The sequence below is a fragment of the Carettochelys insculpta genome, chromosome 8, assembly GCF_033958435.1.
Source record: "Carettochelys insculpta isolate YL-2023 chromosome 8, ASM3395843v1, whole genome shotgun sequence".
Lineage (NCBI taxonomy): Eukaryota > Metazoa > Chordata > Testudines > Carettochelyidae > Carettochelys > Carettochelys insculpta.
The window spans coordinates 43,185,834-43,204,192 of NC_134144.1; the positions used below are offsets into that span (position 1 = coordinate 43,185,834).

Here is an 18,359-nt window from a genome sequence, read left to right on the forward strand (position 1 = left end):
TAATCCAGAAAATTCTCTCATCCAGCATCAGTCGGGTCCCAAGCGTGCCCAGTGAGAGAGGTTCAGCCTGCACCTGTGTAACCTTAGCTGTGCCCTATGTGCATGCATATGCATTTAAAAAGTCTGTGATGTTTTAAGAGAATTTCTTCCTTGTTACGGAGTGAGATGCTGTGCTGTGGTTAAGACACAGGAGTAGGATTTGAAAGTTTTGAGATAATTTCCTAGTTCAGCCACAGACTTCCTTGCAGGACTGTAAGGCAGGTCACTCAGGGCCAGTTTATTAAACAATATTTAGGTACTTAAAAATGATGATTGTGCTTTATTTTGATGTCTAATTTCCATCAAAACTTTAATAATTGGGATCTGTATGAGCTCTGTCTGAAATTCTGAAGCACTGAATTCAGTAGGAATTAGTCACATGGGCACTTCTGAAAATCTCCCTGGGGACCTCCCTGCATCTTAGAGTACATAGATAGTTTTGAAAATCTGTAAAATAGTGACATAGTAATACCTGCTTACAACACCGGGGACGTGTGAGCAATAAATCAGTCCTTGGGTTTGTCCACACTTCGGAATAAAGTTGAATTTGTTACAGTCAACTTTGTAACACTAGATTTTTTTAATGTCAAAGCTGAGTGTCCACATGTGCTCACAAAGTAGTGGGAACACACTAAATTGCTTAAGTTCAATTGTGGTAACAGTCCATTGTGGGCACCTATTCCACAGTTCATGCAACCCCACTGCATTTTGGGTTTCTGTGCCAGTGTCTTGTGGGGAAAAAGTTGCCACAAGTGATTGTGGGTGGGTGATGCCATCATCCCAGAGTGCATTGCTCTCACTCCCCCCACCATTGAAAACAAATGGCCATTTTTCAGAATCCAGCCCCTTCATCGGGATGCTTTGATGATTGCCACTGTCAGAGCTGGCTACTGATGTGCCAGTCTGCCTGGATCACAGTAGTGGCTCATGTAGTGTCATTACTTCAAGTAAATTAAGAAGACTACTTCTGGACCAAGAGTCTCTTCTCCTGGTGAAGCCCATAATACCCAAGTGGCACTTGTGGCTGGTATAGATACCAATGGATTTGTCTGTAGTGACCACATGGACAACTGTCTTCACAAAGAAAGATGATTCAATAACGTGTTGTCTTCACACTCTGGGAGGGCATTGTTGTCTACCCTCTCAAGCACTGAAACCCAACACAGAACAGGGCATGGCACTGTCTGGAAGCATGGTCAGCAAGGCCTGCCAGCCATGGGGTGTGTGGAGCAGAGGCTAGCCACGCAGGGGAGGGGAGGGGGCTAGTCCTCCAGCTGCGTGGTGGCTTGTGGGGGGGGCAGCCCTGTACAATGAGCAGTGCAGAAAACAAGTTTCTTGTCTTCTCCTGCTAAATCCTGTGCAGGGAAAAAGCCTTGTCAATCACTGAAACTCTGTGCAGCACAGGGCATTCCGCTGTCTGGAAGCATGGTCTGCACAGCCCAGCAGCCACATAGTGTGTGGGCAGGAGCTAGCCAGGTAGTGGGGGAAGGGGGCTAGCCCACCAGCCACATGGTGGCTTGGGAAGGGCATTTATTCCGCTGTCTGGAAGCAGGCTCCGCACAGCACACTGGGTGGGATTTGCACCCAGCATTGCTGGGTGTGCCTGGTGTAACCTTTCTCCAACATGACCTGGGGAATCGCCCCATAAATGTGGGCATTTCTTTTGCTGGTTCACAGTTTGCTCAGCACAGATTACCACCCCCCCAGCATAGAAATGAGGTCCTGGATCTCCTGATGGCTCCATGCTGGGGCTTTTTTACAGCTCTGAGAAATCATGTCTAGGAGGTGGTCTGTTTGCCATTCTAGCTGCAAAGGAAGGGAAATCAATTAAAAATTCCCAGGCTGATGACCCCTGGTTCCTGTCACCTATTTCCTGCTCACCTGGAGAATAGTAGAGGTGAAGCGGTGACCTGAAATGACACATTGAGGGGCAATGTGGGATAGTTTCAGGGGGTAATAAAATTGATTTTAATAATGCTGCCATCTGCACTTGCATAAGTCGACGTTGAAAAATCGATTTTCGGCATTACTCCCAGTGAAATCAGCAGTACAAAAGTTGACATCAAGAGCTTCTTAAAACTGACGTATTGATCCCTGTGGCAAAGAATGTTAGTTTATAAAATCAGCCTAAGTCCCTTATATTTAGTTTTATCCTGTAGGGTTGACCAGGCCTTTGCGACGTACACAGAGGCAATAGTGGTAAGAGGACCTTATGCTGTAAAATTTAGTATTTAGCTTCTACAGTGCTGTTGTGATTGAAAGTACAAATGTATTGAAGTTGTACGCTTATTGTAAAAAAAAAAAAAAAAAAAAGTGTGTGAATGTTTTTTTAAGATGTTACAATAACCTACAATAGCAAACATTTATAAAAAAACAGTACAAAAAGGAAAGCAAAAAGCTTGTTTAACTCAAACAAAAAGGGACCATAGATATGATCAAGGACAATGTTAAAATCCTGTTTTGGAATAACTGAAGGTATGAAACTAGGAATTAATGGATCAGAAGTTGATGTGTGGGATATTAGGCCAACCTGGTGGGCAAAGTGATGAGGGAAATGGATATTCCACTCACTACTCCTGTTTTGGCATCTTTCTTTAAAGACGTTTTGGAGTAAAATAAGAAAAGATTGTGTGGAGTGTGCTGGCATGAGGCTCACCATAACTGCTGCCATCCCTCCCCTCCATGGCCCCCAGTCCCCTGGAGGCACAGACCATCTTTGTCCTAACCCTTACCAGATCGTCAAAGGAGGAGGAATCCAGAAGACCTGGGCACCTCTGCCAGCTCCACCTGAGTCCCAGACACCAGAGGAGATGGAAGGGGGTTGGGGACAGTTCCAGTTCATCTTTCTGCTAACTTACTTCTTCTCCCAAAAGGAGATTTTTTTCCCTTCGGCTAACCCTGAACCTTGTTCAAATAGCTTCATGATCATCTGGGAGTGGGTTATGCACTATTAATATATTTGGCTCACAAGTTCAATCTAAAGTAACGCAACGTTTCTTTGTACCTCTAATGTTTAATTCCTTAGTAACGTTTGAAACTAACTTCATGGAGTTAAATTGTTTTTACACCTGTTAATGAGATTTTTTGCATACGTAATGCCTTAGTGCAAGATGGTGATATAGTCCTGTAAATAGAATAGGAGGGAGGTATACATAATTTGAATCCAGTGTATTCTGTATCTTAGAATACACCAAATGAGCCCATGCCAATATGGTGAAAACTGGTGTATTTAGAATACACGAGTAACTTCATGCTGCAATTACAGTATGTATTTCCTTCTGACAAGTTTTATCCTTATTTTGTAGCCGTCCATTGTACCATCCCACCCGATGGCTCCTCCTAGTCCCAGCACCACCAGCAGTAATAACAACAGCAGTAGCAGCAGCAACTCAGGTTGGGATCAATTAAGTAAAACAAACCTTTACATCAGAGGACTGCCCCCAAACACCACTGACCAGGATCTGGTAAAACTATGCCAACCGTAAGTACCACTCTTAAAACTCAGCCTTTTAAAACTTACAGGGTATTTGTGATGAGTGCTAATGTTATGAGGGGAGAAGAAAGCTAATTTGATGTTTAAAGTATCCTTGATTCAGCAAAGTGATAAGAATTGTCATAATCTGAAATTAGTAGGAGTTGAGCGTGTGTGACACCTTGAGAATCAGGGAGCAGACTAAATGTATAGTGCAGAAGCATGTCCCAGTAACACTTGCCCAGAGGCAGCTTTCACCAGTTATGCTGGTGCTGCACGATTGCACTGCAGATTTGCTATTGTGCAGCTACATCAGGGCTAAAAAGTACTAAGGCCTAAAAAAGCTTTTTCAGGTAGTGAGCTGTAGCAACGTTCATTTCAACAGGCCATTGAAGAAATACATTGATTTTGGGTATTTCAGAAGCTGGAGTTTGTGTGTACATTTGTAATTACATTATTTATACTATTTGAAAAATCACATTTCTTTTCTGAAACATATAATTTCCAACTGCTACCTTGAGTTTTTCTAAAAAATGAAAAGAAACTTTCACATTTCTTAGCACATTTCTCAGGCCATTATTGAACCCAAATATTATGCGTGTAAAATTTACTTAACAAAAAGGGAAAATAGAAAATTACAGGCTAGCTGGTAAACAAGGTAAGTGCCTGGTTTTTCATTCTTGCAAAAATATACCGTAATAGTTTGGATTTCAGTGGAGCCCTTTTGAGATTCTCAAACACTGATTACACCTCAAATAACCTTAAGAAATACCTCAGGGGGTATCTGTGTTAGTCTTTAGCTTCACACACACAAAAAAAAAAGACAGTCCCATAGCACCTTTAAAAACTGGCAGTTTTATTTATTAGGTAATAAGCTTGTGTGGGTAAGACCCAACAAATAAAATTGCTAGTCTTTAAGGTGCTATTTTGTCCCACATTTAACAGATTGTTGAGGATAAGTAAAAACAAACTTGTCCATGGTCGCACTACAGGTCATCCACATAGCCAGGAAAAGACCCCTAAGTCGTGGCTCCCACTTTACTTTCATCACTGGATGACAGCCTGAGAAAATAGGTGCTGGACTGTTGATTTGTATCTTAGAAAATCTTTTGCCATTCTGTCTCTAATTTCATAAATTCATAGAAATTAAATCTGCAGGGGTCATATTTAGATTTAATAGAATTTGGTTTATGATATCAGTTTCTTTTTGAGCTTTTTTTTATTTTTTACCATTTCAGATTTTCATAGTTTATAATTATGGGTAGGGGTGTCAGACAATAATAAACGGTAGACATTCCCATCCAAAAGATGGACTCTTTTTATAACCATTAAAACACAGATTGTCAACATCACATTTTACAATATGCAAAAGCAAATATACTTCTGTCAAGCTCTTAAGTTCTCAAGCAGCATTCTTCTGATTTTTGTCTATATATTTCATTTATCAGTTGGAAAAATTGTGGTGCAAGTATGATAGAATCAATGTTTACTGACAATTACATGTAAAAATAAATTTTCAGCCTAATTAGTTCATATTAGTTGATCGTGTCAGTTTGTCTGCCAAAGCAGGATAGTTCTCTATATTGTATCTTTCATTGTTCTCGTCTGTGTTTCTTTATCTCAGCTGTGGAAAGTTCAGTACTTTCTCTGAGCTGTATTCCAAAGTCTAAATGACCTCACTGTTTCCAGATATTTCAGCCTAAAATTTCCTTTGGTTAACTCCATTCCATTACTCTTAATTATATCCTCTTTGGCCATCTAAGATGAATCCTCTTCTACTTAAGGCCCAGTGGTTAGTCCCATAACCAATCAAAAGTCCCACTGTTGTGGGTTTTGTTTTTTTTTAAATATAGGCATCACAGTGAGTGAAAAATGCAAAAACAGGACCTCTACACATACGTAAATAGCTTTCCGCTTTTGTAAATAATGATCTATTATGTTCTAAAGGGGCAATTAAATACATATAGCATTTGTTAACTATTTACTTTGAGCCCTAGTTCCTGTATACACATAGAGCCTCCATTTTAAAAAGGTTTGGGTTCCCCTTTCTTATTCCCTCTTATGAGAGGTAGGATTGTTTGATAAATTATAGTTCTGATAGAACTGTCAATATTCTTACTGAAGTTTATTTTACTTGGTTCCTTTAAAGTAGCGTGAATAGTGTATGTCAATTGTGAAGCTTTGTTGTATACTGATTAGAATGATGTATGTTAATCTCGGGCCCTACCAAATTCAAGGTCCATTTTGGTCAATGTCATAGTCACAGGATTTTAAAAATTGTAAATGTCATGATTTCAGCTATTTAAATATGAAATTTCATGATGAGGTAATTGTAGAGTCCCTGACTCAAAAAGGAATTTCTGTGTCTGAGTGTGTGTGTGCGCATGCGCGAGCAATGTTCCCTCTAATATTTCCCATCCATGTGCAGAATCAATGTTCAAGTGCACCCAGGCATATATGAATGCACACTACCAGCAGGAAAAAAAAAATCTAGCTGTGGGCATTCTGCTAATCAGATGGGCAGCATTTGAATCTGAGTGGCCACACAAATATAGAGCTTACAGGGGACACTGGTTGCAAGATGACTGGGTGAGGAATTCTGTGGTACTGCAACCCTTGCTTTGGCAATGCTGCCTTCAGAGATGAGCAACGAGAGAGTGGCAGTTGCTGACCAGGAGCCCAGCTCTGAAGGCGGAGCTGCTGTCAGCAGTAGTGCAAAGGTAGAGATAACCTGCTGTGGTATTGCCACCTTTATTTCTGTGCTGCTGTCTGCAGAGCTGGTCCCCAAGTCAGAAGCTGCCACTCACTGGCTGCCTTGCTCTGAAGGCAGCAGCGCAGAAGTAAGGATGACACTATCTATCTTTTCACGGCTGCTGGCAAGGTGCTACCTTCAGGGTGGGCTGCCTGGCACACAGCCTCCACCCTTTGGCCACCCAGCTCAGATGACTGCACAGAAGTAAAGGAGGCAGTACCACCCCACCCCCCCCAAAAAAAAAATGGGTCCAGGATTAACTATTCTAGAGACTGTACCGATCCACATCTACCTTCATGGCTGTGCACTCACAGAAGTTCTTTACATCTCCTTCAGGCCAGGCCTGGTTCAAGGATGCCACCTGTCCTGTTCCCAGTTAGGGGCTGTGCAATGGTGGTGTATCACTACTGGGGAAATTCTATAATTATACTATGGCACCAAGTGCAGGAATTGCAGAATTTCCCCAGGGCTAGTATATTCCCATGTAACTTATCAGCATCCTACTACAGGAAGATGTATTCAGCCAGATATAGCTGAATACATACAACTCCTATTGGCATGCTCAGCACTTCTGAAAAATCAGACCCAAAAGTACTGACTACCCAAAAATTGCAGAATCAAGGGCTGTTTTTAAATTTTAGTATTACTGCCAATGTGAGGCTCACAGCTCCTCTGTTATTTCTCAGTTTTCTGCCACATCTGTTTCCCTCTGAACTTTGCCTGCCTGCTTAGTAGCAGTTCCTACTAACACAGGCTGAACCTCTCTAATCCAGCACCCTTGGGACCTGACTGGTGCCAGATGAGAGAATTTGCCGGACCAAAGGAGGTCAATATTGTGTAGCAGCATTACCAACACTTCCACTACTTACTGGGCTCTTAGAAGACATTTAGGGATAAACTACAGTTAAATAGCAGCACAGAACAGTAAGAGCCAGGGCTGGTGGCTGAAAACAAACTTTATGGGATCCTGGGAAATTTGGCCAGACACATAAGTGGTAATCCGGCTAACTAAAATCATGCTGAATTATGGATGTTGCCAGACGAGAGTATTCCAGAATAGAGAGGCTCAAATTGTACCAAATATTTTCAGTTGTCTAGCTCCTTCCAGCTGTGTTTGCATTTTTGCTTTATTGCATCTTTGTTTCCTTTGAGCGTACACCCCTTTCTCATTATTGTGTTCACCTCATTTTCTTAAACAGGCAGTGGCATTTATTCCTGTATTCTTTACATCCAAACCAGATCAAATTATATGCAAAGATAGCATAATTAAAAATGATTGGCTACGAATGCAAAAAGCCAGAGGGAGGAGGGAAAGGGGCACAAAACGAGAATATAAAAAAATCTAGTAACTGTATGGTGGCTTTTTTCTTTTGTATACGCATGACCTAATATTGGCAGAACTTAAACTCTTTTTTCTAGATTTTGAAATTTTTATTAGGGACTAATTTGTTTGAAAAACATTACTGTGACAGTTCCAAAACTACATTGATAAATAGCGTATCCAAAGGTAGCAAATTATGCCTAATTTAGAAAAATGAATTTTGGAGAGAAAATTAATCTGGTTTGAGAAAGTTGACATTTATTGTTCAGTTCACGTCTGGGATGGAAGAGCTGGCAATGATGAATTTAAATTTTTTTTTCTTTTAATTTTCCTTCAATTCTTTTGGAAAGTAGCTATAGAAATCTTTTATCTAACAAAAAGGGGTAGCACATGTTCTATTTGTAGTGTGGCCCTACAGTATATTTGTAAATTGCATTCATTTAGGCGTCTCTTTAAATAATGCGTTTGTGATTTTTTTGAGGAAAAGTACTTTTCTGGTGAAAGAGAGCTTTTTTTCTGCCAGTATCTTTCCCTTTGTAGAAATCTACTATCCCCAACCTGTTTTCTTCCAGGCCTTTTTAGCAGCACACCAGTAGGAGCAGCTTGTCCTTTTTCTGCCAGATTGAAACAGTATATTGTACTTTTTGTGAAGGTGGATTGCCTGGGATTACAGATGTTTTCAGATGGTATTAGTGGCATTTCAACTGAAAATGAAAAACCTGCATTTCTGAATAGGCAATTTAAATACAAGCCTGCTCTTCCACTTCTGCACTGTTAAACAGAACATACATGGTTTGCCAGGGGAAAAAATGTGAAAAAATATTTATCATTTCTGTTAAGACAGTGCTTAGGGGTCATCTGGGAACAGGGCCATATGGTGCTCAGCAAAAGACCACCATCACCCCAAAGAGCTTTCAGTCTAAATAGACAGTACAGATGCAGGGCAGGGGAAAGGAATGTAGCATACAGAGGGATCAGAGTGATGGCTGACAAATGTCATGTTTTCAGCATGGAGGGGTGTGTGTTATTTTTGGAGGATATTCGTTAACTGCAAAGACAAAGGAAGGGGAGAAACATGAGAGTTTGGTGCAAACAGCCAATCAGCACAGACAAGACACTGTTCAGAGTGAAAATGGTAGCCTCTATCTGTCCCTGCATGAACTGTTTTTGCAGCTGTTCTGCTGTCTTCAGTTTCTCGCTACCTCCTTCCTGCAGTTTCTTTCCCCAAGCATGCATGTTTGGGAGTGCCACACAAGTTCTTATGCCCTGGAGTGGATCTACCCTGCACCATTCTGGGATGTGGGAGCAGTCCCATCTGAGTCTCTCTTTCACTCCCTCTCCCTCAGTGCACCAGTAGCTGGTGACAGTACACTGTGCTAGTTTTTACACTCCAGAATGTACGGCACTTGTTTTAACCATCACTGTTTTATTTGGGTGCTCTTTTGCAAAAGTTTATGGTTTGCAGCGCGCAGTTAATGTATGAGGATCTGAAATTGCAAACTGTTGCTCATACCAGCAGTCAGACTGACTTGAGTGAGACTGCTGGTGACATTAAGATACAGTCATGTGAGGGAGAATTTGCAAGAGTCAGCCCTTGGCTGGCAATTTCCTGTGACATGTACTCTAGGTGCTTTTGAGCATTTGTGTGAACCATGCCTTACTGCTCATCACCTTGATGCCCAGTTCCTATGATGGCCCCTTACTCTCTCTCTCCTTTGTTTTTGCCTTTGGCTTACCTGCTACTCTCGCCTGTGGAGTTACATCACCTTCAGCCAGACAGTCTGAGTGGTGGCCTCTCAGAGGTCCTCCTCTAGCACTATTATTTCAGAAGTCCCAAACTCTGGGCCCCCCCCGGGGGGGGCAGAGGAATGTTCAAGGGGGTGCAGTGGGCATAAGCCAGCCCCCACAGGGGCAGGGAGGGAGTGCCTCTAAGCCTCTAGCAACCACTCTGTTCCCAGCCAGTGGACAAGATTGGAGATGGAATGAACCCACAACTGGCTGCCAGTATAACTGCCAACAGGTGGAACCAAACCTGGGACCTCTAGAGCTTAGTGCATGAATTGCTATTGCTTGAGCTAAAGCCAGCTAACTGTCAGCTAAGGCTGTAGAGGAGACTCAGTATTTCTCTCTGTAAGTGTCTAAGTGCCACTACATAGGACAGTGAACCACACCAAGTGAGTGTGTGGGTTACATCAGCTCCTCACTGTGGCCTGCTTGTAGCTCTGCCTGAGCCTGGTCACCTTTGCATGGCCCCATTCCCACAGAGCTAGAGCCTCTGCTCCTGGCCTGGGGTGGGGGTGGTGCACATGTCAGGGGCAGAGGGAAGTATGTGACCTGAAAGGTTTGAGGACCAATAATGTAGGCTGGGGTACAGAGTCAGACAAACCTTCCTCCTCCTAGTTGCTGCACCGTAATACCAGGAAGAGAGTTTAACTGTTGCTGCTGAACCTACAGGCTTGTCTTCATTACCTTTGAGATCCTTGCTGCTGCAGTTGATGAAGCGGGTGTTGATTTAGCTGGTCTAGTGAAAACCCGCTAAATCGATGGCCAAGTGCCTCTGTTTGTTCTACTCTGGTGTTCTGGGTCCCCAAGAGGAGTAAGGGAGATTGGCAAGAGAGCGTTTCCCATTGACACAATGCAGCAAAGAAACCACAGTGCCTCAGCCTAAGCTATGTTGACTTCACTTACCTTATTCATATGGGTGGAGAAGCATAACTTAGGTTATTCCAGTAGTGTAGATAAGGCCAGAGGTTTTGATGTTTCAGTGCAACCTAAATCAACAGACTGATGTTGGATATATTCAGTTTCAAGCCTGCTTGATAACACGGAATCACTAATATGAACTAGTTTAATATATTTTTAAACCATTTTTCGTCTGGATAGGTTCACTTAGGCCTTCCTCTTTATTATGTTGTTGTTGTAGTGGATACTATGTAGATGTTTAATTGGATTGCAATTAGGAAAGCAGATGGTTTAACAAAATAAAATTAGTGATATAATTACCACTGCAGACCATTGTTCTGTTATAGGATGGTCAGAATATTGAAACACAATCTTGTAATGCCCTTGTTTTCAGGGTACATAGGAAAATCTTGTAGAGGTGGGATTTTTTTAAGCATTTGTTTCATCACAAAAAGTAGCTTCATGCTTTTAAAAACTCAGCATTGTGGCAGAGGTAACTAGAACTGGTTTCCTGGCAGGAGCCTTTTCATAGTGAAATCTTAGAATCATTTGTGGTAGACAGCTTTGTTTTCATAATCTTAAGATTTTTTGTTGACTATTTACATAGTTTAATATTTCTTTGTTTTGGTCATGAGCACTCAGAAATACTCAAAAAGAAATATTAATACTGTTTGAAAACTCAAACTCATCATGTGACTAGCCATTTGACATGCTTATGCCTCACTGTTCTTTGCTGCTAAATGATTATGATATCTGTTTGGTTGCTATTTAACTGTTCTTTTCATTTACATTTAATATTGAAATTTTGTGAATTAGAGTTCTAAGATTTATTGTAACAGGGAGCTACCACCACAAGTCAGTTACAATCAGCACAGACATCTTTTCTACACAGAGGAATTCATGAGGAGATAGATGTGGTTGGGATATATATAGTGAACAGATTTACAGATTTTTTTTTTGTTTCTAACTCATTCAGAAAGGTCTTCTCACAGATCACAATCTTAAAAGAAAAATGTGTATCTTATTCAGAGTTTTAATGGTTATACAGTTCAAAGAAATGGGGAAATTAAAAGCTAAATTCACAAAAATGTTTTCTCTCTCTTCCTGTTTTGTAATTCTCCTGTATTCCTTTCACTTATTTTTTTAGGGACAGAGCTTATAATGAGAGAGTCAAAGACCTGTCTGTTTAGATCAAGAGTCAGTAACTTTGCTGAGGCAGAGTGCCAAAATTTGAACTTTTGACCTCTATGCATGGTCCCAGTGCTAGTGACGTTTTTTGAAGTCACTAAGAATCTTACTTACAACAGCTTCATTAATAAATAAATTAAGATGCCGAGCTTTACTGTTTAGGTGGTAGCTGGTAGCATTAGTTGGTCTTTTGTTAATCCACAGGCAGCATGGCTTTGAGCAAGCTCCCAGCTGCATGAGGGAGGAGGAGAAGGAGGGAGAGGGGTGGGTTAAGCTCCCACCTCGTGTGCTAATGAAAATCGGCTTATGTGCCACTCTTGGCACCTGTGCTGGGGGTTCCTGGCCCTGGGTTTGGTTGACTTGATTAATCTGAGTATCTATGTAGGAAACAAATATTTAATAAAGGGATTTTCAGTCTAGCAGAAAAAGTCATAACATCTTTCAGTGGCCAAAAGTTGAAGCTTCATGAAGCAAGACTGAAAAGAAAGTGTACGTTTTTAATGGGAGAGTAATTAACCCCTTGAATTACTTTACCAAGAAATGTGGTGCATTCTCCACCGTTGACAGCTTTTAAGTCTAGATTAGATGTTTTTCTTAGAGATCCTCTTTAGAAATGACTTTGGGGACTTCTGCGGCTTTTGTCAGACAGGACATTAGACAAGATGATCACAGTGGCCACTTCTGGCCTTGGAAAGTGTGAATCTAGGCACGTCTGTAATTCTTATTTCCCATGAAACATTATATTCATGTCACATTATAATTAAATAGGATGTTGAAATACATCTGGTCTTCTGGGGAGGAGAGAATGTATTAAGGTAATTCTTAAGAATTATATTTATGAGGGTTTTTTAAAACATCTCTAGGCAAGAAATAAGTAACTTCCACCTTATAGGAGAAGTTTATTATACTTTTTACTCAGGAAAAAGTAGAATTCCACATTCCATGCCTGTGTGATGCTCAATTATGCGCTTGCTTGTAAGGTGCCATTAGGTAATCCAGATTACCTGTGATTGAGCATCACACAGGCATCACACAGGTTCTTTCAAGGACTGCTATAAGGTTGTTGAGCTTATTTAACACACACAGTCTGGAACACACAACTCTCTTAACTGTGCCTTCTTCACTTGCCCTTGCTCTTCACCCATCTGTTTTCTTAAGCTTGTACTAGGTCGTTGCCACTTATTCTTAGCTGAATTTGGGTTGAAAAAGGGATCTCATTTTTCTAGTAGCTTTTGTTGCCATTTTCGGTAAGGAGGCCCAATACTGAGGGGAGATGGAGACTGAAATGTTTTTTACCTTGATGGTTTGTTTTTTCAGGTCAGTGCAGAGACATTTGGAAATAATGGTGTTTGGGTGGCATATTGAAGGAATTGTGCTTGACGTAAGGTGTTAACGTTGTCTTAGGTGGCAGTTTCCAGGATTTGTGGTAATTTAAACTTGAGCAGATTTAACTGTAGTCAAGAAAACTGCTTGTTTGGATTACAGTGAGCCCCTGTACTGGATTTGCACAGGCAAATAAAGACACTGTCCCCTCTTGAGTGTTTGCACATTAACTGAACAGGAAGTAAAGCTGAAAGATATTTACACTGCATGTTCAAATGAAGGCCCACTCTGAATGGAATCTTGGTATGTGCATCGGTCTTTTTGTCCTAGATTTGAATCTTCTAGTAGATTATCACTGAAAGGTCTTGTCTGGTTTTAGGTGGGGCTTGAAGGAAGACCTGGAAGGGGAAGAGAGAGTAGTAACTTCACTCCTGATACTTTTGAGGTGCTGTGCACCTCCTGAGAGGCTTTTGTGTTTAAAGCAAAAGCAGGTAGAAATCTTAACTCAATAGCAGAGACCATTTTAAACTCCATCTTCACTGTGATGATTAAATTTATTCTAGATATAAGAATAAATCAAACGACAGTTTTGGCAGCCTGAGTCAATTTCCTTTGACAACAACAATCCATTTGCAACCCTGGGTGCAGTTGTCCCCACCCTTCAGTGGGATGCACACATGGATGAGTCAGTGCATGCACAGCTTGTTCTTTGCTTACAGAAGTTGGAATCAGGCTCCTCTTGGGCACTCCACCCCAGGCTGCATTGCATAGAAAGTCATCTGTACAGTCAGGGTGAGGCCTGGGCCTTGGGAGAAGAATTCCTCCCCTATGGAGGATGTTTCAAAGGCAGCTGCTGGTGAAGGAAACGCTGGCTGCAGTGATTTGCAGGAGAGAGGTGGTAGGGCAGCATGTTGCTCATGATGACTAATGCGGGATCTATAGGCTTTCTTTTGGTGGAGAGGCAGTCCTTCTCCTCTGCAGGTTTTAGGGAGAAAACTGGTAGTGGCAGGTTGTGGCTTACTCTTCCTCAGGTGCGCTTCCTGAAGGCTTTTTCATGACAGGGCATGGCCTGGCCTCATGTGGGATACATGAACATGATCCTTCATAAGTAGCAGCAATGGGAGGTTATACTGAGGTGCAGGGTCCAATTCTGTAGCCTGCTATAAATGTGAAAAAGTATTAAAGCAATCAGTTTAGCAGGCTCCGTACGGCTGATTCTTGAAGGTGGAACTTCTACGCAAGCCCCCCAACGTGCGTTGGAGAGTCAGACTTGTTCAATTTCAGCTACAGACTCTCTTCTAAGGCACTTCACAGTTTGGACTCTGAGTTGGATTCTCCCCACATGAACTTTCAGAATGCTTTTCTGACAATAATAGCTGCAGTTTCCTGTAAAGAAAAGGAGATCATATATATGAGAATAAGTTTAAAAGCAAGTACAGCTTTGACTCCAATGCAGTTTCACTTAATTCTTTGAAACAATGGTTGTCCTATTAATCATATTATAAAAGGTTCATTCTACTAAAGGCTGAACTGTGTAATGTTAAAATTATCCAGTCCCGTGAAGCAGAAAAGTGAGCAGTTTTGTCCTGTCACATTTTAAGACCAATTATTAGCAACATTTTACTAGGGAGATTGTATTTCAGCATTGCTAATTTTCTGCACTATCTGTAGATTTAATAAAATATTCCTACGCCCTAATCATAAATAAAATTTTAAAAAATTATATTTCTTTGCTTTAAAAAAAAACTCAGCAAATGTAAACAAGGAAATTCAGGTACTGTACCATCTTACTTAGAAAGTGGAGAGAAAATTGTAAATTATCTTTAGGGTAGGGTATAAAATGTTAACTTGGGCTTGGTAGTCCTCTCAACAATCCCTAACATCCTATCATGTAATGATGTTCAAAATAGTGCTCCTGGCATTGAGGTGGTTTACACAACTCTTGACTTAAATCAAACCTATAGAATTTTGCTCCTCTGGAATGTAGCTGACGCATTGCCATAGAAATGTTTATGCTTGCGAATAGATAAGCAATGTAGAGAAAAAAGTTAACTGGAATGCCAAATGTTACAGTACAGGAAATAAGAGTGTACCGTGTGTGATTATGATAAAATGGAACAACTGATTTTGGAGCCTGTTCTCATAACCCTTACTCTCTCAAATAGTTTAATTGAATTAACTACGGCAACTCATGTGAGTAAGGGCTATTTGTGCAATGGTTTGCAGCGTCTTAACCTCAGTAACAGAAGTAAATTGCACTGCCTATTCTACACTTTCATCCTGTTGTTTCCGTGTCTTCTCTTCTTCTTGTTTATAATCCAGTTCCTTTTCCCAAGAGAGAAGGCTTTGAAGTACAGTACACTGATTTGCTGAGATCAGATCCTCTGCAAAATATTTGTCTTATTCTTTGATTTGTTTTTAATTAAAGCTGGTACCAAAAGTTCGCTTTCAAATTCTCATATTAAAACAACACTGTTTTGGACCTGTTTATTCTTGAGAACATTAATTTTTTTGTTTTTTATGTGTGTATATAGAAATGTGATGCTTTAAAATACATTTGTGGTTACCCATGTTTTATTTTTAAAAAGACATTTAGGATCTGGCTGTAAGTAATATTTGATATCACCATGCTTGCTTGCTTTTTTTTCCTCTCCTTTTTCTTCTTTAAACTGGCATCTTAACTTGTTTCAGTTCACGTTACCAAATGGTGCATGTGTATTTTTGCTTGTTATATTTGCAGTATGATCCCGAGGGTCTAATCCTGGAAAGCCCTAATCGCCACCTGCAGGAGCTTACAACTCCCATTGGCTGTAATGGAAATGAGAACATTCCCCAGTTTGCTGTCAAATTAATGTTAGGTCTGTGCTTCAAAAGGCTTAGTTAGCGTTGAAGTGGTGTAGAAGAGCACTGCCAGATAAACTGCAAGCTCACAGTCTTGTCTTTTCCTCCCTTCCTAATTGCACAATACAGTCGGGCAAAAATCTTCTTCATAAGCATTCAGCCTGAATAATTTGGCTGGGTGCTTGGAAACTGTCAGAGGCAAAGTTAAGAGAGGACTCCTTCTCTCAAGGTCAGAGTGGTGGCAGAGTTTCTCCATGTCACATCCATGTTTTAAGCATTTTCTCCTCTCCAGCATGGCAGGGGAGGATCCAGGTAGTATTGGATCCTCCTGCTCCACATCACATTTCTTGGTATGACACTGTACAGTAATTATGAATCAATGGCTTGTGCATGGGGTGTGTGTAACCCTAGTTACTTGGAGCCCTGTACTTCTCACTTCTCTGCCTGCACAGTAGAACCATGCTAGTTGTGCTACAAACAGACTTCTGTACCTGTAAAGTTGATGGCAGGTTTTGTCGCAATGAGGGCAATGAACCTTTGTATTATTGCAGACGGAAATTACAATTAAACATATACTGATGTCCTGGGCCTAATTCTGCTGCTCTTACATTGGTATTAATCAAGAATAACTCATTGAAAGTAATGTCACTTGACTACAGAGATGTAGTGTTCAGCATGGTAGCCACTAGATATATGTGGCTCTTTGGCGGTTGAGTGTGGCTAATTGGCTTGAACAGTAAATACACTTTCAGAATAACGTCGCTTGTTCTTCATAGCTTCAGAACTGGTTGGATACCATGGCTATATAGTGCAATGCCAATATAAAAACAGACGTGGAGGGACTCAAGATCAGTCTGCTGCTTCTCCCCAGAGGAGCTCAGTGTTGTTTTGTTCCATGGGGAATTTGAGGATTTTTTTTCCCACCAATTTCCATAATTGCTTATGCAGTCAAACTAAATTCCCCTTAAAATCAGGGACAGCCAGTGCACAGTGCATAACTTTACAGATGAATAAGTATTTGAGCAAACCATGATTAAAATCAAAGATGTGACATCACAAAAGGCTCTGTGTTCAATTATTTTGAGAATTGTGCCCATCACAAGGGTGACTAGCCCTTGCGAGAGCCTTTTCAGGAAAGGCTGTGGAGTTGGCAGTTAGGTGGTAGCTTGAAGAGCCCTTATCCTTATAAAGGCCAACCAGAAGTCAGTTCAACTGGGTTAGGTGAAAGGAACCCAGTCCAAAGGTCCTAGGAGGCTTGAATAGTGAGAGCTCAGACTGTAAAAATGCAGCTGTGGGAGTTGCTGGATCAGAGCTCTGTCTGAGAGAGGTGAGGGAGGAAAAGGTTTATGGAACTATAGTCCTTGTTGGATAAAGAAAATGCTTTACTTTTGGTGTTTTGCTTGTTTCTCTAACTAATAAATTGTGCTGTGAGGCAAGCCCATGAAACATGGTATGGATTTACACTGGGTTGGAGAACAAGCCCACCTGTGTACTGTACTTTAGTGCAGAGCGTACGTTCTGACTCACTTACACAGAATAAATACACCCGCTCTTTTCAGTCTCCCCTCATAGGTCATAGTTCCTGGACGTTTAGTCACTTTTTTATTGTTTTTCTCTGGACTATCTCCAATTTGTCCACCTCTTCCCTGATATGTGATTCCCAGAACTGGACTCAGTACTCCAGTTGAGGCCTAACTAGCATGCAGTAGGATGTAAGAATTACTTCTATGTCTTTGTTTATAACGCTTCTGGAATGTTGTTTGTGTTTTTGCAACAGTGTCACACCTCGGACTCATACTTAGCTTGTGGTCCGCTAAGACCACAGGATTCCTTCCTGCAGTACTCCTTTCTAGGCAGTCATTTCCCATTTTGTGTATGTGCAGCTGATTTGTTTCTTCTTAAGTGGGTTCTTTGCCATTATTGAATTTCATCCTGTTTACTTAAAACCATTTCTCCAGTTTGTCCAGATCATTTAGAATTTTAATCTGATCTTCCAAAGCACTCACAACTGCTCCCAGCTTGGTATCTTCCACAAACTTTGTAAGTGTATGCTCTGCCATTATTGTAAATACTTGATGAAGATGTTGAGCAGGAGCAGAACCAGACCCAGAACTGATTCCTGTGGGACCCCACTCCCTATGCCCTTCCAGTTTGACTGTGAACTGGTGATAAACACTTTCTGGGAGCTATTCTCCAGCCAGCTGTGCACCCACCTCAGCTATGTCTACACTACATTCCCCTTTCAAAAGGGAAAAGCAAATGAGTTAGATCGAAAATGCTAATGAAGCACTGGTTTACAAATCTCGCACTTCATTTCCATAATCTCAAAAGGTCGCATTTTTGGAAGAGACTTTTTCTAAAGCAAAAACAGCCGTGTAGATGGGGTTCCTTAAAAAATAAACCCCATTTTCTAAAGAATCCCCCTTCGTATTTTGTTTCAGGAAGAAGGCTTCTTTTGAAAATGGGGTTTGTTTTCGAAGGACCTGCATCTACATGGCTGTTTTTTGCTTTCAAAAAAGTCACTTCCAAAAACACAATTGTGTCAGATTATGCAAATGAAGTGCGAGATTTGTAAATCAGCGCTTCATTTGCATTTTCAATCCCCTTTCAACAGGGGAATATAGTGTAGACGTGACCCTTATGTATAGCTCCATCTAGATTTTTTTCCCCTAGTTGGTTGTAAGAGACGGTCATGCAAGATGCTATCAAAACCTTTACTAGAATCAAGATACATCACATCT

At 41.0% G+C, this 18,359-nt stretch overlaps 1 protein-coding gene across 5 annotated transcripts in view; it reads left to right on the top strand.

The window, feature by feature from the left end:
- The window catches only part of RBMS1 (RNA binding motif single stranded interacting protein 1), a 209,189-nt gene that overhangs the window by 105,036 nt on the left and 85,794 nt on the right, over positions 1-18,359 (top strand). For all 5 annotated transcript variants that reach the window (XM_075000887.1, XM_075000890.1, XM_075000888.1 and 2 more), the window contains exon 2: positions 3,345-3,520. In XM_075000887.1, the coding sequence (XP_074856988.1) occupies positions 3,345-3,520 (176 nt within the window). The remainder of the gene's footprint in view (positions 1-3,344; positions 3,521-18,359) is intronic.